This window comes from Gadus macrocephalus, chromosome 16 (genome assembly GCF_031168955.1).
Source record: "Gadus macrocephalus chromosome 16, ASM3116895v1".
In the NCBI taxonomy this organism is placed as follows: domain Eukaryota; kingdom Metazoa; phylum Chordata; class Actinopteri; order Gadiformes; family Gadidae; genus Gadus; species Gadus macrocephalus.
In genome coordinates, this window is record NC_082397.1 from 7,000,930 (window position 1) to 7,025,929 (window position 25,000).

Consider the following 25,000-nt stretch of genomic DNA (forward strand, 5'->3'; position numbering starts at 1 on the left):
AAACCTCACACACACACACACACACACACACACACACACACACACACACACACACACACACACACACACACACACACACACACACACACACCACACACACACACACAGACACACACAGACATTGATACAGACACAGATGTTAAAAACACAATGCACAAAGAAACACTGCACACACCAGCCCAGACCTGGTTGGGTTTGTTTAAAACATCCTCGTATCGAGTTAGCTCTCGGCTGGCAGAGGAGCGAATGATTACAGAAAGATTGGTGATGTTCCAGTAAGTTTTGACAAGTCACGGGAGGACCCAGGCTTCTTGAGGCACTGAAGGGTGTGTCCAAGCGTCCATTATTCAATGAAATACATTCACTGCATGTTGGATGTCTTCCTGCTATGCGGATGACAGTTTGGATCATGTACTCTATATACTATAATGTACTAAATTACACATAATACTATACGTATTATACCACTAACCGTCTCCTGCCCTCATCTACCTTTTTCCGCTGTATTCGACTGCTTAGTGAACCAATCAGAGCAGAGGGACAGCGGTGTCCATGGTTACGGACGGGGGGGGGGTGGGGGGGGGGGGGCCCAGCCTACCTGGCAGTTGGCGGCAGTTGACGAGGGCCCCCTTGCGCAGCAGGTGCTGCAGGGCCCTCGGCAGGTCCTCGGAGAAGGAGGCCACGGAGAGAACCTCCGTCACCCCGCCCGTCATGTCCGCCATGGCCTCGTGGGGGAAGCCCATCTCCAGAGCCTGGTAGCCCCCCTTCAGCCTGCGGGGGCGGGGGGTGGGGGGTGGGGGTGGGGGTGGGGGTGGTGGAGGAGGGACACTTGGTTTGCCTGCGTAGTGACTCGGTGGATTGTAAGCTCTGATTGTTCTCAGCCTCACTGAAGGTGGAGGCCCTCCATCTTGGACTCGCACACAATAACACCCCCCCCAACACACACACACCTTGACCTGAATCTTAATGAAGGGTCTCCTCTTAAACTAATTATTTTGTAATGCTAGAGACCATAGCATGCACTATAGGAACAACGTAACCTCGGTAACACCTGTATGTTCACCACAACAAGTTACATGCCTCTCTACAGCCCCCAGGCCCGGCCAGACAAAAGAACAAACGGGCCAGAGGAGTTTTTAACTGTCGGGACAATGATCTAATATCTAACCATCTACATCATCTGTGACGTGCGGTAATGCTCCTCTCCACCCAGAGTGCATGGACAGGAGAGAGAGAGAGAGAGAGAGAGAGAGAGAGAGAGAGGAGAGAGAGAGAGAGAGAGGAGAGAGAGAGAGAGAGAGAGAGAGAGAGAGAGAGAGAGAGAGAGCCTACTTGGCGTAGGCCTTCTCCAGCAGACAGCTCCAGAACTCGTTTCTGTTGGGAGAGCGGAGGTAGTACAGCTGACCGTTCTGTGTGGGCAGGAGGTCATCCACCCCTCACTTCCTCCCACTTCCCATACTGCCAGAACTACAGGGGAGAGAGACACCGACCCACATCAGGAGAGAGAGAGAGGGAGAGAGAGAGAGAGAGAGAGAGAGAGAGGGAGAGGGAGAGGGAGAGGGGAGAGGGAGAGGGAGAAGATAAAAAGGGAGGAAGAGATAAAGAGGAGGGTGAGAGAAAGGCAACAATGGAGCATAGGAGGGACACACACACACACACACACACACACACACACCACACACACACACACACACACACACACACACACACACACACACACACACACACACACACACACACACACACACACACACACACACACACACACACACACACACACACAGAAAAAGTGAATGACTTAACAATACAGCACAAAATATAGCCCATTTTTTTTTTATTTATTGTTTGTACGGTTTTAGCAAAAGGTTAGTCTCTCTAACCATAACCCAGACATGGTAACTAACGACTCAGACACTATCAGACCCAGGTCTGGTTTGAGTGACGGCAGGCCGGACCAGGCACTGACCCTGAAGTAGAAGCTGCCATCGTATCCGTTCTGGAAGCCCTGGCCCGGAGGCACCACCCTCTTCAGTAGGGAGCGGTGCATGGAGAGGGAGGCCAGGGCCGACAGGAACCAGCAGTCCCCTGCACCGGGTCAAAGGGCACGTCAGGAGGAGCAACAGGTTCCCATGCAAGGATCCTTATATTATTATGAATTTTATAATGCATAACAATACTGATTAAAAGGTGCTGTAGCTCTAGGTGAGTGTTTAGAAGCTATTATTCTGGTTTCAGATACCGGTCAGCTAAAAGTGAGGGAAATTCACTGTAAGAACACTCCCCGGCTTATTTCTGACCATCTCTTCGCTGATTGGTTCACGGAATCCATCTTGCCCGTCAATCACGTGTGCGTGAAATGCAATACTTCACAATGGTGGATATGCATAGGAAGGGAGAAAGACAAACAGGATGGGACCTTTTTTTTGGTTGTTTAGTTTTAATCTTTTAATCCTTTCTGTTCTCTTTACAACTTTACAATATTAATCTACAGCTATGCAGATGTTCTACCAAAGAGAAAATTATTTGCGTTAATGGGCAAAGCTTTCAAAAGTAGATTTCAAATAAGAGCATTTCAGACCTGTACATCATTGTAAGCCTAGTTTCCTAGAGCTGGCCGAGTCTGTGAATCACCGATAACAGGCTCACAGATCCTTGCCTTCGGGAAACATTATTGGTCCAAACAATTTGAAGCGAGAGAAAGTGAATCACCGAATTGAACCAGATCTGAGCTGGTCTGCCATCAGACTTCAAATCAGATTCATATCCAAAGTCTACATGGGTGAGGCAAGTACAGGATCAAATATAAGGGGGTTGTACTGTGGATCAGATGATCCCATCTCCTGGTGGCTGGGGGTATGAGAATCCCTGTTAGGTTGCGTTACTCTGCTCTGTAACGGTTCTCCCAGGAAAGGCATTGCACCGCGTTCGTAGTCCTACTCACCCAGATTCCCTTGGCACACATCCATGCGTGTGGCTCCGTCCACGATGAACTGAGGAGGAGATGATTTACACAGCTCCTACAGAAAGGTAGGAGTGGGAGACAGAGACAGAGGGAGAGAGAGAGATGTTTTCAAACCTGTTTTTATTCTTGACTGAATAACATGTTCTAGACCAATACACCAAGATCTATGAATCAGTGAGATCTATGGTTCAGTCTTATGTGTGTTATGACGTTATTCTGAGATTGGCTGTAAGTAGCCCCGATTCGATCAATACAGTTAAGTCTAGAAGAGACACAGAGGAAGACAGAGAGAGAAAAGAGTGAGAGAAAAGATAAAGTCACACCTGGTGGTTCACTCACACCTGGTGGTGAAATAGGGGAGAGATAGATGTGGGATATCTAACTGGGATTAAGGACAAATGTGGGTTTAAGGAAGAAAGATGTTGGACCGAAAGGAAAACCGGGAAATTCAGACAAATACATCACACAGAGACTTAAAGAATAAGAGAGAAGGAATACAGACAGAGTGAGGGATTTTGTCCTTGGCTTGTTGCATAAAACATTTGTTCAGCTAATTAACTGCTGTCAGCAATTAAATGAAGGAAGACAAAAAGAAGGCTGACAATAAGACATTTTTATGAAATGTTTGTTTCATTCATATTTTTTTAAATTCATGGCATGAAATGATGCGCCTTTTGCATGTGATATAAAGGCTAGAGGCTTATATTACTAAGATAACTATGCAGAATTCGACACAATTTAATGTATAATACTTCTGTCAGAATGTCATTCTTAACATTGCGATACAGGCACATTGTTTAGACGATAAACACTCTTATTTACATATAAATAAATGTTTTATTATATCCTGTCCTGTTTCTTTGGCTCTGCTCTCAGTATACGCTTCCGTGATGCCTGCTTTCCTTCTGGGATTAGTAAATGAGAGTAATTTATCTTAATTTAAGTACTGCACGTAGTAATTGAAGACATGGTGTCAGCTGGCAGCTTGTTTTTAATAACTACTCGCGTTTGAAAACATCATGTTTCAGTTCTTAAGTGCTTATGCTACTACATCCATAACACACAAACACTGTATCCCGATAAGTCAATAACTTTTAATCGTGACCAAATAATAAAACCAGTAATAAATCAGCGTGGTAAATTAGTGCCAGCCTGCCTTGCTCCAGTAACGTCTGATTACAGTTAATATTTAATAACTGTTAGCCTGCCAAAAACATTGTAATCACTGTCTGACAGTGTCTGTCTTTACTTAAATGTTTGTGTGTTTTACACTCTGAAGCTGAATTCTGTTTGTGCTTTCAGAGGCCAAGCGAACACCTTGACCTTTGGTGCATTTGAACTTCTGGAAGAGTTATAGAGCCGAATCAGCAGGTACAAATACCTCAACCGAGCCACAACAAGTCAAAGATCTGAAACATAGATGTTTTGGACAGGATTCTGGCGTCAGGAGAGTTAAGAAAGACAAGTAGTATCAGAACTAAACGCCTTCATTAGGTCGGTAGCAGGTTGATGGTTAATAGTTCATAGCATCAATACTGAGTGGCACACAGCATGTGTTGTAAGGAAATACTTATCAGCTGTACCCACATCCATAACCATTAAACCATGGATGTTCCCAAAGGAACAGAACGAGAGACCGAGAGACGGAGAGACACAGAGAGAAAGACAGATAGGGTGTAACAGAGAGAGAGAGAGAGAGAGGGAGGAGGGAGGGAGGGAGGGGGAGAGAGAGAGAGAGAGAGAGGAGAGAGAGAGAGAGAGAGAGAGTGTCAAAGAGAGAGCCTGGGGGTGGATCATCTACAGCTTTGTGTTTAAGGGTAATGTCAGTAAACAGAACCCGTTCAGCAGGATATCAGTTGAGCACATTCAAGCGGTCCCAGAATGAAATGAAGGCCGCTCAAACAACACAAAAGACAACCCAAATACAAATCACTTAGAGGAGCGTTCATGGACAGAGCTATACAATGGTAGAAGAATCACAGTAAATATCTGTGAAGTTACCTGCAAGACATTATTGAAGCTGTATCTTGAATCATCAATTAATATCATATTTTTTTTATGGACATTTCATGATTGTAAAATAAGGGTCACATCTTTCTAATATGTTTTCATAGGTATATTTTGATGTGATTTAAAAGTAGTAATGTACACATCTATTCATAATTTTTGGGCTGGATATAGTTTCTTAATCTATTAAAGCTATTGTATCTTCAGGCAACATCAACTCATTAAATGTTATTGTATTCAGTGATTTCGTTGTTACAAATCTGCAGAGCGGGACAGTAACGGAGTACATTTACTTGAGTACAGTACTTAAGCACAATTTTGAGGGATCTGTACTTTACTCGAGTATCATTTTTGGGGAGTACTCATGACTTTACTCTGCAAATATTGTACTCTTTACTCCGCTACTTTTCTATCCATAACCGTGAGTACCCGTTACTTCTTCTGAAAAATAAAAAATTAGAGAAAATAAAAATCTCGGAAACCCTCAATTTGTTGTTTTGTTTCCCTCTCAAACGTGATTGGATTGTGCAGGCGCCACTGATTAGGACAGCCTTCAGCCTATTAGCAATCACCTTCGCTTTCCGCCAAAGTCAACTCAATGGCCAGATTTAGATGAGACGATTGTTGATTTGATTGATGAAAAAACTCACACATACATCCAATTGTTAGCTGAATTTTCTTTTCTGATATTACATATTTATGTAGGCTGAGCAATTGTTTTTATGGGAGTATACTGTTATACTAGTGTATACTATCGTGCTATTGCCTTGTGGGCAAATGAGAAATGTTAAATAAAGCAACATGGTAAAAAGATGAAAATGACTCCGTAACTCCATGTAGGACGTTTCTATACATAAATGTAAGCACTGTGGCAGTAGTAATGCAATATTTAGAAAATGTACTCTTGTACTCTTGATACTCAAATACTCAAGTACTTTTAAAAACAAATACTTCAGTACTTTTACTTAAGTAGACATCTGACTGTAGTACTTTTACTTTTTTTTTTTTAAATTTAGCAAGGGGTATCTGTACTTTTACTCAAGTAAGGAAGCTGTGTACTCTGTACGCCACTGCAAATCTGTTATGTTGTCTTCAGTGTTGTGTCTTACAATAGACAGTAGATCATCCAGTAGACAGAACCCATTCAACAGGATCTCCCTAAAGCTAACAGTAGTCTGACTCAGTTGCAAATATTAACGCAAACACAATAACAGGGCCCAGTCCTGGAGGGTGCATGAACAAGTGGATGTGTCTGAATGATTGTGATGACTGTGTTTGCTAAAGGCCTTGGCTTCCAGGCAGGTTTTGTAAAGAGTGTTTTTGGAGAGGTCGACATTGTCCTTCAGCCATCCTCCCCGAGTGCCAGTAAGCACGTGCTAAATTCAATTCAAATACATGGATCACTATAAAAGCAATAGTTTCGTTTTTCTTGGCTGCTTTTCAGATAAAGCGAGCACATTTAAAATCACTTTGGAATCTGGTCATTTTTTATGTCCTTTGCCATTGGTTATGACATTTAAATTAAATTAAGTCATTTTGACGTATCAAATGATTGACTGTTCTGCACCGATAAAGTAATGCTGCATTAAATTATTAAGGGTCGTAACACTTACACTTTCGTTATTGAGGGAACATTAAGACATATGAGCTAAGAACCGGGTCAATACGAAGTTCACATCTTCTAATCAGGAGAGACCAGAGGACGAAGAGATCACGAGAGAGAGAGAGAGAGAGAGAGAGAGAGAGAGAGAGAGAGAGAGAGAGAGAGAGAGAGAGAGAGAGAGAGAGAGAGAGAGAGAGAGAGAGAGAGAGAGAGAGAGAGAACAACGATATGGATAGAGACCAGAGGAGAGATGTAAAGGGAGCCCAGAGGTGAGAGATTTAAGGACAACAGAGGAAAGAGATGGAAAGGGAGACAAGAGGAGGGAGAGATGGAGAGACCAGAGGGTTAGGAGACACGTGGAAGGAAAGAGCAATGTGTCTCCTGTTGAGAGCACGACAGGAGACACGATGTCTGCAGGTCCTTAAACAATCTTGAATAGTTAAAACGCCCTAACCCAGACCCTACAATAAAAGGTAGGCTACCATAGTAACTAGTCAGCAGCTTTGTTGTATCGCTTTTCTATATCTAGCTTATTGCACATGAGCAACGTGATTGTTGATTCCTGTTATCTTTGACACTAACCCAAAGCAAATCACCAGTGTGTCTTTCACTTTACCATGGGCCGCTTCCATTCAACGGACTTGGCCAGCAGCTCTTGTCCAACAGGAAAGGTGTAGTCAATGAAGAGGCCGTCCTGACCCACGGGTTTGACGTTCCCGTTGGTGTCCGGTGGTTGACCGCCAAAGATATCCGACAGCCAGCGTCTGGACTGGGACCCCAGGAGCTCGTCGATGGGCGATTCCAATTCGTCCTCTGTGGTAGGAATCGACCCTTCCGATGAAACACTCATGGCTGCGAAAGTTGATTCTTGCGACCCTAAACTCCGACTTATCAGAGCTGAAATCTCAAGTAAGCGCTTCGTGGTTCTCGTCGCTTTACCTGTGCAGGGAAAGTTAGGCCACTCCCTTATTGGGAGTCGCCGCACACATGTACTCAAAAGTCAATGGCAAATTGGCAATGGCAAGACCGGGATTCCCCACGCTAATGAAATATGCCCGTAGGACCAGACCGCGTTATGGGAAGGTATAGGCCTAAAGGAAACTTATAACAAGGAAATTGTGCCCTACACGATGACACAAATAATGCTGGGATTATGCAATACAGGATCTGCCGGAAATAAAATCCTGTTTATACATCCTAGATTTAATAAAACGGTTTCACATTAGAAGAGTTCATATGCCTAAGCAATATTTATGATATGCCTGTTAAATGAAATGTATTTATTTCTTTAGTCCCACATCATTTTAAAATTTTTGTTCACATAGGCAAAACAAATAACATGGTCATATAGAATTTTCAAATATTTATAATTTATCCAAACTGACTTGCAACTAACAAGACTAGGAATCTAAAAAAGGTTAATCAATGTTTCGGAGTAGATGGTCATCTGTAGAAGGCTCATTTATATTCCCTTTGGATTCATTTCAGAAATTCCACACTATAGTTTTGACATACTCGTCTATAAACACAAAGTAGATCAAACGAGACAAAACCAGGAGGATTGTAAATGATAAATTACATTTATTGGGAAAAGGTGTACTGAGAAGAAAAAAAATTGAACCAGGTTTGAAATATGTTCTGTATGAGTGCTGTGTGAGCCGGTTTGGGTTTGTCCATCACTGAGATGTGGCCATGATGCTGGAAACACCTGCAAAGAAGACAGAACAGAGGAAAATAAATGCTGTTAAATATGTCTTTAACATGAAGTGAACCATGTTACACAGGATATAAACTGGAATTGATGTCCTTTCATATTTGATTATGATGCAACATGTTGCCCGTCGGACTGTGAGAAATGGAAATCCATAATTTCGAAACAGTTGTTATGATTAACTCTGCCACTTTACTGGGTGTGTCTCCTTTACCAGTTATCACAAGACAGCCTCAACTTGTCTTGGCTGAGGGATAATTGCCCAATATTTCACTTCCAAGTCCATAGCTCTTTTCTATTTAACCTGTATTTATTCAGGAAGTCTTAATGAGGCGATACACCTCTTTTGAATCAGAGATCCGATATACATGAAAATATATAAAGATTAGCCAGGGATTATGGTTAAACAACAGAAACAGATTAGGGAAGGATAACAGATTTTGTATTTCCTTTTAGTTCTTTAATTATAACATTATAGAAGGTATGAAGATCTTCACAGAAAAAACATTCAGGTTGAGCCTTGTGTCAGAGCTGCATGAGAGAGCCTAAGCAATAGAGCATAGGTCTGGTGGTGGAGCTGCATGAGGAGGCCTAATAAACACAGAGGTGAGGCCTTAAAGTAAAGCGGCCTGAGAATGCCACACAGGGTGGGGCCACACAGGGTTGTCGTCGTCTGTAACTATAACCTCCATTAGTTCATGATAACTACCACCTAGATCAGGGTTGTTGAACTCTTGATGTTGAAGGCCATAATGACCTCAATTAGCCTGGCTCCACCCGCCTAAGTACCTCCGCTCAATTTGAATTTCCCTTCAGTACTAGGCCTGCGGTATGTTAGTGGGTTTTCTCCGTCTACATTTTCTGCGTCCAATCAGCGAAGAGAGGGAGTGGCTGAGAACAATGACGTTAAAGTCAGCTCTCGTTGACGGACATCTTCACCCACGGTGATTGGTTTGTTTACAGTCTGCCCGCAACGTGATTCCCGGCCAAACGTTAGCGATTGGTTATGGCAGATCCAGAGTGGCACTGGGCAGGTCCAATAGTTTTAAACTTCAACAGACACCCGCCTTCAAGTGAGTCAACGTTTGTCAATTGAGTGGGTCCAGACTCTCTGTACAAATGAAATGAAGTACGAGAGTCTGGTAGGACCAGGCAAGGCCTCAATACTACTTCATACAAATATCCTGACCTGTTTGTGCTTGAAAAAATACAATTGTATACAAAGTTGACTGGCGCATTAGTCATAAATTTCCCCTTCTGCATAAAGTCGGCAGCAAATGACACCCCTATTATATTTTAATCCCTACTTGCCGTGTGCACACTGAGCACGTTGGGTTTCAACCTACTTATGTGAACACTTTTATTAGTCTGAAAATGTTGCAATTTGATTGGTTCTATTCCCACCGTTATCTGACAGGGACATGTCCAAGTTAAAGTAAGCGTTATTTTAACCTTTCCCCTGAGTTATAAATGGGCCTTCTGTCTAGAGTGCAATCTAGCACCCTCCGAGTTATTTTGGAATACAACAAAAGACTTTCTAAATTTGATATTTGATACTACTTACTCTCAAAGTCAATCTTCTCCACAATGTTCTTGGGCTTGACACTCTCTTCCTGGTTGAAGATGAAGATCTGTCCCTCCTCATCCTCCGTCCACCCGTACTTGTTCATCCAAACCTTCACCTGTGTGTCTGGGGGAGGGACGCCGTCAGATCACAGGCATCAAACTAGCGACCGTTTTAACATCGAAACGTTCAAAGCATTTCCACACACTGTAATGTTTGGCTTGAGGAAAATTAGGATAAAAAGATTATAATTGCACTTAATATTCAGTAGAATTTACTGTGGAACATTAATAAAGCAGTTACTAAGTTGCAAAAGTATGACAATTAATTGTGCAGCCCTACCAAGCATAAAGCATAACTTTGTAATAAAAACATTTGTTTTGGAACACCAAATGTCCCGTTGATGTTCACTAAAAACACAGCTTTATAAGCTGCAATGTATGATATGATAATTTGGCATCAAGAACTATTTGTGAGTAACAAATGAAACAATTGCTGGCCACTTTCAGGTCAAAAGAACAAATTCCAAAAGTAAATGGACCCTGCAACTATAGTAACAACTGTGGGTGTATGAATGATTGACCGCACTGGATGGTGTACCCTACCCAGGGGGTCTCCAAGCATCTCTGCCAGTAACCGGTGCTCGATGTTCTGGTACGTGATGCCCACCACGTGGCAGATGACTGGAGAGGAAGAGAAGAGTTTACTTATACCACAGCCTTCTGATTGGTCAATAATATTCCACGGTGAGCTTTTATTTTTTTTAAATGTCAAATACAACAAGCGACCAGATATTTCCTTGAAAAGGCTCAAAGCACTGCGTTAATGCCTTAACTTACACTTTCTCACAGAGTCCTCAAAGCCAGCAATGCCATCGATGAGCTCTCGGTTCTCCTCCAGACTGGTCTGTGAAACCGCAAGCAAAGTAAATAAAGCACTGAATAATAATCCACACAACAAAACCACGCTGCGGGAACTCCATGAAAGATATGGCTTGGGAAGAAAAAAATAAAAAGGGACATAATTCGACATGAGGCTCATCCTACTAACACCTTTTAGTGCCTTAGGATAAGATAAACTGTCGTTTACTAGCATGTGCGGATATATGCAGAGGTGAGGCTGTGCAATGGTGAGGATGTGCACGTGCAGCGTACCCAGAAGCTCTGGAAGTGGCAGGTCTCCAGCAGGTTCCCCAGGTACAGGATCTGTCTGATGGGGCGTTCCTCTTGCTGCGACACTGTAGTCAAGGAAATAGACACATGGACGCCACCCCAGCCCCCCTGTCCCTCCCCACCCCTACACCGACTCACTGAGTCATGGTTCAATTTAGTCTATTTCCTTTATTTATTGCTTTCTTATCTTTACCCAACTCTGTATAAGGCCTTCTGCAACTGCTGGCAACCTGATTTCCTGAAGGGATTAATAAAGGTTTCACTTATCTTAACCCTAGGCAGCTCCTCAGTTTGCTTTTAGAGCAGACTGACATATTTTTCGGTTATGGATCTGTTCTCCTAGAGAGACGCAAGCATTGACATGTAATCAAAAAGTTAAGAGTTAAAAAGTTCTTCCTATTCACACATTACGTCACGATGAATCCCTGGCACCAATGGCCTCCATACCAGGGTTGGTGGACAGACCAGAAGCAGTGAGATTCCTTTACACCAAACCCTCTTCCTAGGAAAGATACACGAAAACATCAACCCTAAACTTGACCAACAACCTCTTTCCATCCTTAGCCACTTCAACAACCACCAACAGGCTGCCCAGATAGATCTGTGCGGACCAACCTACGGGCCCACCCAGTGGACGCTACCAACTGGTGTCTTGTTCAAGCCATCATATATTTTAGTGAACACACCCACGTTTGATGTCACTAGATAGCAGTTTCGAAATGCCATAGTAATAGCTACTCAAACTCAAACCTCTGCTCGTTAAGTACAGGCCCTTTAAAACCACTATAGGTAAAGCACTCCTCCCCTTCATTAATTATTTCGAGGGAAGATTTGTATGACGCGACAGGTTCTGATTGGTTGAAAGTTTTTCCTTTGCCAAAAATAAAAATCCATTACTTAAATGCAAATGAATGCACTATAATTGGACAGCATAATGAATATGCCGCTCCCATCTTTATTTACGTCAAGCTAAGCTACTTCTGATCAGGCTAACGCCTGATTTCCACCGGGGACGCAAGCGCCGCGGAACGGCTGCACCGCAGTCACCGCTGCTGATCGCTGCCACTCTAATCAATGAAACCATTGCGGACTGCGGAACGTCTCAGCAGTCGTTCCGCGCCGCATTCATTCCGTAGCGCTTCTATTTTTGACGCGAGCCGTTGCTGAACCGCGTCAATTTCAACAGAGCAGATCGAGCCGGGCATAGCCAAAGCCATAGAGAATCCGGTCAATTTTCTAAATAAAAACCATACTCAGCTCATGTAGCCTATCACAACTTCACATCAACATTACGTCATGACCGGTGGAACCAGGTCAGCGGTCAGCAGTCAATCAATCAAAGGGTCTCAGAGGGTCGGCAACATGGACGACGAGAGACTGATTGTCGAAGTGGAGCAACATAAAATAATTCATGAAAAAAAAACATCCTTTTTATAAAGACAATGTCAGAAAGGACCAAGCCTGGCATTTAATTGCAGTAGTTTTGGTGGTGGAAGGTGAGTACGTTAGGTTTAGGATTATCGCGTGATCTCGCGTGAATACGGCTGGCTCGCAAGGCAGCGCTACGGAAATTGACGCAGGGCAGAGTTCGCAGCTGTTCTGCGGCGCGTACGTTCCCGGTGGAAATCAGGCGTAACGGCTGACCAGCAGCACGGTGGAATGGAGCCGTCAGAACCAGCCACGTCGTACAGGCGAGGAAGAAAACAACTGCAGCACCAAAAAGATACGTGGATCTGGTCGATCATGCACTTGCACAGGGTGAAGTCTGTGTGGGGCAGGTTGGTCAGGGCCTTCAGCAGAATCTGGGACGTCACATTGGTCTGGAAGTAGGCTGGGTTGAACTGGTACCTGCAACATGTTTTTTAGTCGAAAAAAAAAAAAAAAACATTCATTATGATGTGCTTTAGAATTAGATGGAAGAATACAATCAGTTGAATCGTTAAAGTGAACAGCACCGTGCAAATCCAACAGGAGCGGGTAATAATAAACAAAGAATAAAATGAGAATTTTAATTAATTGGGCTTGTGCATCACAAGGTAGCCTTACAATAAGCGTCTCAATTGTTGAAGCAGAGGAAAATTGGAATGTTAGCTATTATAAAAGTAGGTCATTATTCAATTATAAAAGGATTTCTATGGTCATTGTCTTTTAATTAATCTTGAACCAATTTGCTGTTATGGGAAGACAGCCATGTTTCAAACTGCCACACAACTACAACTCTAATGGTTCCGCTCAAAATCGCAGAAGACCCCCAGCAAAGATTCCCATGATGCATTCTGATGTACAAGCTCTATATAAAGTGGTGCCGTTTCAATAATAGTGACGTGTTGTATAAGATAACCGGTCTGTATTGAGCTAAAATTATGAAAACCTAATGGGAAAAAATAAACATTAAAAAAGCTTTTTTAGATCTGTGTCGGACATTTTTCAAGTTTGTGGAACGTACAGTTTGAGGATGGCCAGGTTAGCCTCCAGATCATAGGCGTTCTCCTTAGCTTGGGTCTCCACGTAACGCTCCAAGACAGCGAGGTTCTCTGGGTTGTACCTGCGAATACATTGTCAGACGTCATTATGATACCACAATCATGTGCATCCCTTGTCGATACCCAAGAGACCAACCTTAGAATCATATTGAAGAGAAGCACCGAATATGGCAGAATGTCAACATCATCCTTCGATATTGACATCAACTTTATATGAATATCTCAAAATAGATAAAAGCGATGGCCAATCCTTCAAATTAGCGATGCAATACAGAGGATACATACAACAGCTGCCTGCCTGCAAAAAACTCGTTGGTTGATTGGCCTTTATGAATGTTATTGTGCCGTACAGCAGGGATATTCGTTGAGGCTAGATTCATTGTAATAAGACTATAATTTAACATTCAAAATGAGAAGTCATATGGAATAATACTAGTGTAGATGCTAACGGGCAGGCTAAGTGCTCGCTGCCTAGCCATTGAGCTAACCACTAGATCGCTTATTCTTGTACTCATCCACACCTGTCGATCCCGCGTAGAAGCTTTCCAACATTCGCCCTCATCTGTTCGAAAGACAACGCCATTTGGTCCTAACTTTTGTTTGTGTTTATCGGGTGAAAATCCCAATAATGTCCACACGTGGATGTTAAGTAGACAAGAGAACCGGCGGAGGGAGAACCTGCTTGGACCGGAAAGAGCGAAAACATAAGAGGGGGACTAAATCAGACCCATCGATTAGGATTTAAAACTGAAAACACCAAAACTATTATTTCCTTTTTACGATGTCAAATATTATAAATGAAATGTGAAATTGAGCTTGAATTACCTCCGGATTTAAACGTCGTATTTAAAGCGAAATATCAACGAAATAACTGGTACAAAGCGTACTTCCGCCGACTAAACTATGGTTCCTAGGCCTAGGCCAGCGAATTTTCGTTCCGAGCGCACCAGCTTTACTTGCACTGTCGCCCCCTATCGTTTAGTATAACAACTATGAGTATTTGATCTGTAGGCTTCTGTGAAAAAGGTGTCTCCTCACTTGTTTTTTATAAGGTACCTTCTCATATAATAAACATAATAACATTACGTCTTTAGTTTAAAAAATAAAACATTCCAAGGCTTGTACATTAGAATGCATCATACAATTAGTATGTTGGCGATACTAAGACCAATTTGTGATGAAAGGAGTATTGTATGAATGTTGAATCCTGCATAAACGTAAAACCACCGTAACCTTGATTAATTAAAACTTTATTTTGCCAGGTTTCACACGAGGGACCCAGTTTAAAACACCAAAATCTCACCCCATAATGAAAAATAATTTCATGATTAGTTACTAAACCATTACCAAAATACCATTACAACCAATAACATTCCTCGGCTCCTATACTTCCAAAATGGAGGCGAGGTCATTGAAATGTGACAACACAATGTACAAGCCTGTGCAATGCATTGATATAACCTGCAATATATCACATTAGCAGCGTCAACATCGTGATATATGTCATCATTTGTTCTTATTGTTAATTTAACTATTTTGCCTGCCTGTTCTAAAGGCTGATATCTTATCATCAAGTAAAACATTTGATCTATAGCAGGGGTCTCAAACTCAACTTACCTGGGGGCCGCTGGAGGTAGCGCCTTGGACAGGCTGGGCCGCATTAAGCATTCAACAAAAAAGAAGAAGCACAACTGACCCAATCTATGTTAATGATCGGGCTATAATTAGATCACGTTGGCTATGTAATCGCTGGGGGACACGCAACTCAAAATTGGGACTGTCCTGGCAAAACCGGGACATCTGGTCCCCCTATCACAAGTGATAAAAAAGCGTGGCAAGCCACTCAGCAAAAATGTGTGTTTGACAACAACACACTAACACTAAACTTTGATGTCAAGTAGGGGGCCACAAAATATCGTCTCGCGGGCCAGTGTTTCCGCTAGAAAAAATTGGTGCCGGTCATGTGACCTGGAAGGTTTCATTTTGACGTTTTTAGATCCGGCCAAGAAAATCAAGCCCGACCCGGCCCGAGCCCGTGCACGTTCTGTCCGAGCCCGGCCCGGCCCGACACATTAACTGTAATATGAGCCCTCGCCCGATTTCAACCCGACATTTTTTTTAATACATGTGTAACTTTGTACACATTTCATACTTAGGCCTACTCTGCTAAATATATATGTAAGGAATAATGTATAGAACGCCGGTCATTATCGGGAAAATAAGCCCCGACAGGGCGAACAGAACACCGACGCGCAGCGGAGGTGTCTTGCTTCTCCCTGAAGGGGCTTATTTTCGATAATGACCGGCAACGTTCTATACATTATTCCGCTTATTACACGGCTACTTGCCAAAACGAAAAAATAACTTCACATGGTGTGTCTTTTTACAATTTATTCGTTACCAGCATTCGTAGTGTTGATCAGCAGTGAAATAGTACGCCAAAGACGCTGATGTCGCTTAGCAACCGAAGACGCTGGGGTTGACAAGTTACCGGACTACTTACTACTTACTACCCATGCAAGTGAACGGAGCGTTCCACGGCATTGAGAAGACCCGTGTAATAAAGGCCTATAATATTTCTGTTTATGGAATAGATTTCTCCTCAGATTAGGCCAATAAAGCAATGATAAAAAAAAACACAAGCGCTCGATCAAAGGCCCGGCCCGACCCGGCTCGAGGATAGTGCTGGGAAATATCGGGTCAATCAAAACCCTCATTGTTTTAAATGAATTGGCTAAACAAATGACCACTGTAGCATATTTAAACACATTTCAAATTGTGCAGAGAGAATTATTTCCATTGGTCATTCTGACCGGAGTCATTTAGAATTTTCTGTGCTCCGCATTTTTTTCCGGTCAATGGCCGGTAATTACCGGACAACGGAAACTCTGACGCAGGCCTCAATTGGCCCCCGGGCCGCAAGTTTGAGACCCCTGATCTATAGGGTAATGTCTTCAAGAGACGTGGCAAGTTTTGGAAATAGGTTAAGTGTGGTTAGTAGATAGATAGCGATCTATTCATAGTGTGACAAGTTCATTTTCTCCTCATGTTAAACGGCTGCTTGCTACTGTTTAACATGAGGTCATAGTTGTAGCTCTATAGGCCATCAAATACACCATTTTAAGCCGATCTGTCAGCCACCTGGAAAATCACAAACATTGCTAGCTACGGTACTGTGATTCTGTATCCCTGAATACACTACACCATCGGTAATGTTTTTTGGTGGCCCCATTATTCATTGCTCTTGTTGTGGTAAGACCGGTTTACAGGAAGTTAAAGGGAGTGACAAGCATGAGACACTCTGCTGATCTGCAACATACATATACACGTATTGTTCTCCTTGATCTTCTCCGCCTTATCTAGCTAGATCCCCTCCCCCTTTCTTACAACCATGATTGCACAGTGTGCAGCCCCATGCAGCAGTGGAAACCCACAAAGACGCACTTAACTGGAACAGACTGACTTCAAAACCCACGTCAACACCAGAGCCTTCCCTATGACCTCGGCCAACTGATGAAACAACTGCATTTACGCTTCATTATAAAGCAATAATGATCAAGATACTTTTATTGTGTACTTGTTAGGCCAAAATATGTCAAGTTATATTTATTCAGAATAGGTCGAGGAAGAGCACACATAAATGCACTTTCATAAATACCTACATACATACGTAGATACATACACACACAAATACACACACACACAGACACAGACACAGACACAGACACACACACACACACACACACACACACACACACACACACACACACACACACACACACACACACACACACACACACACACACACACACACACACACACACACCTAAATACATACACACACACACACACAAACACACACATGCCTACAGGAAACAAAATTTGACAGAGAGAGAGGGTGTGTGTGAGTGGAGGGGAGAGAGAGAGGGAGCGCGAGCGAGACAGATGGGAGGGTTGCTTGAGTGAGAAACAGGAAGGTGTGTGAGTGATAAACTGAATGAGAAAAAGACATTAGCTCTAAGCTTCAGGGAGATCAGCTACCTTTCAGCATGAGCCAGTAGACACTGAGAGAGTGTGTGTGTGTGTGTGTGTGTGTGTGTCTGTGTGTGTGCACAGGAGACGGTTCAGCCAGCGTGTGTGTTTGTGGGTTGTGTATATTTATGTATGTGTGTTTGACTATTTGTTGGGACATGTGTGAGGGGCTGCGTGTGTAGACATAAAAAGATGTCAAAGCAGCATTTCTGTTGATATCAAACAAGATGGATTCCCAGCAGAAGATGACGTTGGACATCTCCACGACAGATCCCCAGGAGGACTTTGATATTCTCGTCAGGGTTGGAGGAGGGACCTATGGAGATGTGTACAAGGTCAGACACATCCACCTTCTCTTGTTGTGGTATCAATTTGAGTCTAAACACGGTGGGAAAGTCAGGCAATTTGGAAAACGTTTTTGCAACAATGTTCCGCAATGTAATCTTAGTGCTTCTCATCAGATTCACACGTTCTCAGCAATTTGAGAAATGTGTAGATCTGAAAAAAAGATAACATGCTTATGACAACGTTTTCATTTTGAAGCGATATAAAAAGAGGTTGCGGAGGTTTTTGTTGTCTGCTGCCAGATGCAGGGTCTGTATGTACAGGCCCTTCAGCATGTGAACATCTGTCTTTCTCGAGCGGAAGAGCTTTACTTTCACCAATAGTGAAACAGGAATCATAAAATGTCAAACAAGATTTTATCTATGTAAAGTCCTGTCGATTGCACTTGATCCTTTCACTCGTAGAACCTTATTTGTCGCTTTAAAAGCAGCAATATTATTACACAATTCCAATAACCATATTATGAGTGAAGGCTGGAAACTAATGTGTGTACTGTCGAACACAACCTTTCATTTTTTATAAATAGTATCTGCAATTGAATATGTTTGTAAAAAATGTGCTGATTATCATTTTCAGTGTTGAATTCTTTCTGATTTTGAAGTTCATAGAATGAGCGATAATCCCCTGAATGCCCCAGTGTGAAAATACGTTGTATTATTTTACCAACACGTAATAACCACTTCTTGAGACCTGAGAGAATCTTTGGAAACTCGGTACCCATGGGACTGCTTTTCAACTCCAGTCCCGTTCTTTTTATAAGAAGCTCCTCAGTGCTGTCTTGGGGACATATTAACTTGGTGAATGGCGCATTAATCCACACGTTGTTTGTCCAACAAAGGAAACACCTTTGTGTTTGTCAAATCCTCGAGTTGGAATGATGTTGAAGAATGAAGAATGTAGGTCTTACATACATAAGGATTATGGTCAGTGAGGTTTTAGCTCTACCAAGGTATCCGATAATAGCCGTGATGCTAGCTGTAGTTGCACTGCCATAAACAGTGATTGTTCCGGAAGAGGTGAACGAGGAGGGATTCTTTTTTTTTTACAGTGCATACTTGAGGAACACAGCATCACAGTGACCTCTTCTCTGAGTCCCCCTCCATCCACCCCCCCCCCCCCCCCCCCACACCCCCACTTCCTTCCTGTGGGTACTGCTAGACTAGCGGGGGTCTCTACATCAGTTTTGGCAGTTTGTAAGACACACACACACACACACACACACACACACACACACACACACACACACACACACACACACACACACACACACACACACACACACACACACACACACACACACGCACACACACGCACAGCTGTAGGGGTCTGTGGGTCTGTGGGTCTGTGTCTGACATCGCAGCCACGCCTACAACCACACACAGATGTGTGTGTGTGGCAGAAATGTCCTTCTGTGGAGTTTCTGGGCTCAATTTCCACGTTTATAACTCGGAGATGGCTCTCTTTAATTTCCTCTAAGTTGTTAAAATGTTAGGCTCTGTTAAAAAGGTTTACAAATTATCATGAGATTCAAAGTCCAGTGCCGTTCCTACTGACACGAATGTAGGCATCCCAGCACATTCTAGTTTCTTCTACTCCAAGGAGTCCCAAAGGCCTGAGTACGGTTGCCTCTAGTACATACGCAACCAGCTCAGGTTGCGTATCCGTGCATGTGTGCGTGTCGGCTCATTAGCATCTGTACCGTGTCCTGAGCACACCTCTCCGATGTGTACTGAGGCCACGGGATTAAACTGTACATGAGTACGGATGGCGTGCTCACACTAGCCAAACGATCTAGACTTTAGGGGGCAAACGTACTCGGGCACGGTACAGATGGCCTAGTGTGGGTGCGCCCTTAAACGGTAGACGACCTGGCTGAGAGTGGGGTAGCCTCGCGTTGCCATGGCAGCTCTGCCTCCGTTGAGCTAGGTTGAAACCATGTGGTCCCCACCCCCACTAACCTAGCCAGCGGAGGGGATTGGTATGCTACACTGTGAGGCTGAGGGAGATGATGCTGTTGACTTTGTGTGCATGTGTGGTTATGTGGCTGCTGTGCTCTGTCTGTGACCGATGCAAAGCAGAGAGAAGATGGAGTTGTGGGGGGAGGGGGGGGGGGGGGGGGGGGTGAAAAGAACTTCCTCTAAAGGAACAGTGGATAGACCCTGCTGACGGCTGTTTTTCACACCATCCTCAAGATATTTGCATGTAGTTCACACACACACACACACACACACACACACACACACACACACACACACACACACACACACACACACACACACACACACACACACACACACACACACACACACACACACACACACTCACACACACCTTCTGCAATGGGTGCAGACTGCAGCATTTTTAACTGAGAGATCACTCATCTAGCAAACCAGAAACAATTACAAAAACGTTTTATTCGAAAATCTTTCATTTGGCACATTCAAACAAAAAAACGGCTTGCAAGAATCACAAATCATTAAATTGTTAATCATTAGACAATGAACAAGCAAATTGTCTAAACGTTCAAAATGGAGGCATTCATTGTGTTTTGACGTCGATCATGCAGTCATTTGTCTAGGGCAGGGGTTGGCAACCTGTGTCCCGCGGGCAACATGAGGCCCTTTGGCGCAGCCCTTACGGCTTTTTGGCCAACAATATATATATATATTCTTTATTTTAGAACTCAAGGATAACACATATTGGATAAATTTTCCTATGATTGTTGCAGGCCAAAAGTCAACCATACATATCAATTTGTAAAAATATATTGCTTGTATATGGGATGAAAAATGTTTTTCCAGCATGAAATGTGCATCGCGAGACTATCCTGGCACACTTTTTGAGCGGGTAACTTGCTAAAATCGTCTGACTATGGTACCAAAGAAGGCAAAACACATATAAGCTGAAAACAACATCATACATCCCTGATATTCAGAAGCCCTGCAATGAAATTCAGAAACAAAAATCCCATGAAACTGCATGAGAAAGTTAGGGGGTGTTTGATTATCTCATTCATCAGAGCAAGTTGTAACCCTGAGTTAATATGTTTTTTTGCTCATGCAGGCCCCAAGTGTTGCTGGGAATCAATGCAACAAGACTACTGTTTACCAGTGTTGTTATATTAAAGCAAGGTTAGGCTGATATTTTCTATGATGCAATGATATTCATTTCATTTTCACAAACTGAATGAACTGAAACCGAAGAGCTAAGCCTACTAAATTTCACCGTAAAACCTGGTAGTTGATTTTTCCTGCATTCCTCTCTCATTTCTTGTTCGATGTAACATCCACTCAAATGCTTGTTTTGTAGCCTACGTTTTATTGCAATTGCATGTATTCATTGCATAAACTTAAATTGTTGTATATGGCTATACAGGATATTTCATTGGTAAAGTAGCTAAATAACCTATTATAACAAATATGAGGCCCTCAGAAATCGATCCACACCCCATTTCTAACCAAAAATGGTCCTTTACAAAGAAAAGGTTGCCGACCCCTTGTCTAGCTTTAGTGTTTACCTGCTAACGATGGGGCTTCTCGAAGCAGGTGGGGTTCTGGTGTGAATTTATCGTACATAGACAAAGAAATACTATATGACACTTTGGTGGGCACTATGGCAGTTTGTTCGTGGCTCTATTCTCAAAAATATGTATCCCCAGGTCGATATTTTGTTAACACACATAAACCCTCCGATTGTGTTTGATTTAAATGTTCTTGTTTCAACTTCTTCTGAAGTCGAAACATAACATATGTGTGTGTGTGTGTGTGTGTGTGTGTGTGTGTGTGTGTGTGTGTGTGTGTGTGTGTGTGTGTTTGTGTGTCTCTCTCTCTTGTGTGCATGAGTGTGTATCAAAGTATCTCTAGTAATCTGTAAAAAACAATTTTGCAGATTTTACAGGCCTGTTTTCTGTTGGAGCAGAAGGAGGCCACAGTGATACATATTTCTTTACTTTATGACGCCAGATCAAACTGTAAAGAAAGAACGAATACAATCCCCTTGAGCTACATACACCCATCTGTTGTCTCATCATTGTTTTATTGAAAGTTTATTCTAATAATGTAAGACAACATACATATACATATACGTCTTGCTTCGTTGTTAGAATCCTATCTGGGATTAATAAAGAGCTATAACATTTATTATTGATAGAATAGTATTGATACTGTCGCAACCGGGGTTAAAGTCAAGACAGAGAGAGATTGAAAGTGTCAAGTATGTAGGTGAGTCAGTATTAAATAGCCGACTCCAATCTATTGTTCTTCTGCCTAAGATACTCAGTCACAGTCCCGTCGCCGGTTTTACTTGTTCAGCCAGGGCAAATAGCAGATAAACACAGGCCAGATGAGGAGTATCTAAGGAATGCTGAAATTAATTGTCTGTGAGTATGTGTTTTTGTGTGTGTGTGTGTATGTACCGTTGTATGTGTGTGTGCTTGTGGTAGGTTGTTCGTGTTCAAATGCCTGCTTTGTTACCATTGAGGTTAAATTTAACGATGAAAGAGGAAGAGAAACTGGGCTTGAACTAAAAGCATCGCCCAGAATGCCAGCATGTGCTTGTGGGTTCTAATGTGCTAAGAGATGTGGGCCGTCTGCCCCCCGAGTGCGGCCCCCTGGAAACCAGCTCAAGGTGTAGCGCCCTGTAGCGCCTTGGTTGCAGAGAGGGCAGGTGGGTTAGCTTGCATGTCTTTGTGGCGTATGAGGACACAGGACAACAGGAGACCCACATGAACATGGGGTGAACCTAACCCTAGACCAACTACATAATGTGCATGTGTGCGCATGTTTGTCTTGGCGAGTACATCTGTGTGATGATGTGTGTATCTATGTAAGTTATTATGCGTTTTTGCAAGTGGATCTGTGTGCCTTGATTCATTTGTGTGTGTGTGTGCGTTCTAGTGCATTAAAGTGTGTGTGCATCTGTGCGTAACTAATCGGTTGGAGACATATTGCAATGTGCAACGCAACACTTTGTTAAGAGCATTGTTAATCTAACTCTAACTCCTACATGAGCTGTTACTCACAGAAAGGTGTTAGAATACAGAGGAGGGCTCAGATTATGGCAGATGGGTTCATCCTTTGATTTGGAGAAAAGTGGCTTAATTATTGTCATCTGAAGTCTAACTGATTTGTATTTCAACGTGCAGTGTATATGTTCAAAATACAGTATGCACAGTTCAAGTGACAATTTACCAATCAATCTATCAATCAATATTTTTATACATTGTTCATCAACAGTCATTGCAACCTCATCAACTATAAAAGCGCCGTCTTGCAATCAGAGGGAACTGGGTTTTTCCCTCTTACATGCATCAATCTATTGTCGATGTTATCAGATGGACCACGGTGTGTTTCCTGCTGTGGCTGTTATCTACAGAGACATGCTGTTCCCCGGTTAAATTAAGACTTGGTTAGACAAGTCTTCCTCCCCCAGCAGACCCATCTACCTGTAGATGGGTCTGCAACCCCTATCCGATCCTTAGTGACCTGTTTCCAAATCGCTTTGGATGACAATGTCCTGTTGTCCTTCACATCATCCGCGCTGCAGCATTAGTACCAAACAGCAGCACAGTCAGTCAGAATGCTCTGTAGGCTGCTCCTGTAGAAAGGATTTATGTCCTTGTACGAAGGGTATGTTCATGTTAAGACTGAGTGTGTGGTGCTTTATTGTATTAGGGAGCGTGCATTTTCAACCTTGACCCAATCACCAAAAACTTTAAGACAACCTGCAATGTGGCATCAAAATGTAATCATGTCTGTCTTAAGGTTATTCGGTATTCCTTTCGGCATCTGTTCAGTGTGTGTCATGATGGGAGTTTGGTCACGATGTGTGTGTGTGTGTGTGTGTGTGTGTGTGTGTGTGTGTGTGTGTGTGTGTGTGTGTGTGTGTGTGTGTGTGTGTGTGTGTGTGTGTGTGTGTGTGTGTGTGTGTGTGTGTGTGTGTGTGTGTGTGTGTGCATGAGATAGTACATGGTAGTGTGTCTATGCATCTCTTTCCAAAAGTCTACGGTGAGCCGATGTGGTAGCGGGACCATAGCAACGGCTGACGTTTATCTACATTGCATATCCATTGCGGGGAATGTGTTTGACTTGTTACTGTAGATCAGTTATTGTGTAATTGTACAGCTTGAGATGGTCTTTCCTTTTAGTGACCTTCCGACCACGCACACACACACACGCATACTTGCATACTCACACACACACGCTCACGCAAACATACATACACACACTTATAATGACACATCCTTAAAGACACATTTATGCACACGGTCAGAGATACACACACAAACACACACCACACACACACACACACACACACACACACACACACACACACACACACACACACACACACACACACACACACACACACACACACACACACACACACACACACACACACACACACACACACAGCCAAAATGGAGTTTCCATTGTCTGTTGTTATTTACAGCAGCGGTCCTCCCACACATAAAAAGCCATCGGAGACAGAAAGAGTTGACTTATAATATCAGAATGTAATGAACAAGTTGTTTCCAGTTGGTTATGTTTGCGGGAATTATCATCATTCAATGATTTTTGCCTGCAATGCAACAGTTCCCTGTTTTAAATAACACAAAGTCTAAGTTTATTGTCTGCCTCATTTGTTTCTCAACTAATTAACTTCCGGTCAAAGAAGAGTCGGTGATATGCGTTAAGCTCCATGATTTGAGGAATTGGTTAAAGAAGTGACATGTTTAGAAAATGTAAATACACAAAAACTGTCTTTTACTATTTTTTCAAAGCAGTCAAATATGTTTCCACAATAAATACATAAAAAATAAACAAAAAAACGGTTCAGATTAAACTCTGTCTGTTTATACCATTATTAGATTAAACATAATTCCTTAGCTACTAACTCATCGTATTTAACACAGTGGGGTGCAGGGAGGTGTTGATTTACTCCAGACGTATGCCTTCTGCCTAATATTTGTACAGATTTGAAGTCCAAAATTCGCTATGAATATGGCCCTAATATTTTGACTTTATCTTCAATCAACGAGCTGATAGAAAATCGTCTTTGCCGTGGCTCATTAAGATAACTAACTGACCCTAACCCTACCACACAATATCCAATAATCTACA

General features: G+C 42.8%; 3 protein-coding genes across 3 annotated transcripts in view; 1 reads left to right on the forward strand and 2 right to left on the reverse strand.

Moving 5' to 3' along the window:
* Nucleotides 1–7,682, reverse strand: part of zgc:85932 (uncharacterized protein LOC405875 homolog) — a 23,427-nt gene extending 15,745 nt beyond the window's left edge. Inside the window, 7 exon segments of the mRNA XM_060075276.1 lie at nucleotides 599–610; nucleotides 612–771; nucleotides 1,333–1,433; nucleotides 1,435–1,467; nucleotides 1,967–2,085; nucleotides 2,942–3,017; nucleotides 7,189–7,682. Coding sequence (XP_059931259.1) covers nucleotides 599–610; nucleotides 612–771; nucleotides 1,333–1,433; nucleotides 1,435–1,467; nucleotides 1,967–2,085; nucleotides 2,942–3,017; nucleotides 7,189–7,422 — 735 coding nt within the window. The 5' untranslated portion in view covers nucleotides 7,423–7,682.
* A 449-nt stretch (nucleotides 7,683–8,131) lies between these two features.
* eif3k (eukaryotic translation initiation factor 3, subunit K) lies at nucleotides 8,132–14,210 on the reverse strand. The gene is made up of 8 exons (XM_060075269.1): nucleotides 14,024–14,210; nucleotides 13,466–13,564; nucleotides 12,747–12,867; nucleotides 11,002–11,076; nucleotides 10,687–10,753; nucleotides 10,453–10,530; nucleotides 9,848–9,973; nucleotides 8,132–8,280 (listed from the first exon to the last, which is right to left on the reverse strand). Exons 1-8 carry the CDS (start codon nucleotides 14,083–14,085, stop codon nucleotides 8,249–8,251), a joined length of 660 nt encoding a protein of 219 aa, XP_059931252.1. The 5' UTR covers nucleotides 14,086–14,210; the 3' UTR covers nucleotides 8,132–8,248.
* Nucleotides 14,211–17,410: 3,200 nt separating this feature from the next.
* LOC132474474 (mitogen-activated protein kinase kinase kinase kinase 5-like) overlaps nucleotides 17,411–25,000 on the forward strand; it is a 22,888-nt gene continuing 15,298 nt past the window's right edge. Inside the window, 1 exon segment of the mRNA XM_060075202.1 lies at nucleotides 17,411–17,869. Within this exon segment, the coding sequence (XP_059931185.1) occupies nucleotides 17,762–17,869 (108 nt within the window). The 5' untranslated portion in view covers nucleotides 17,411–17,761.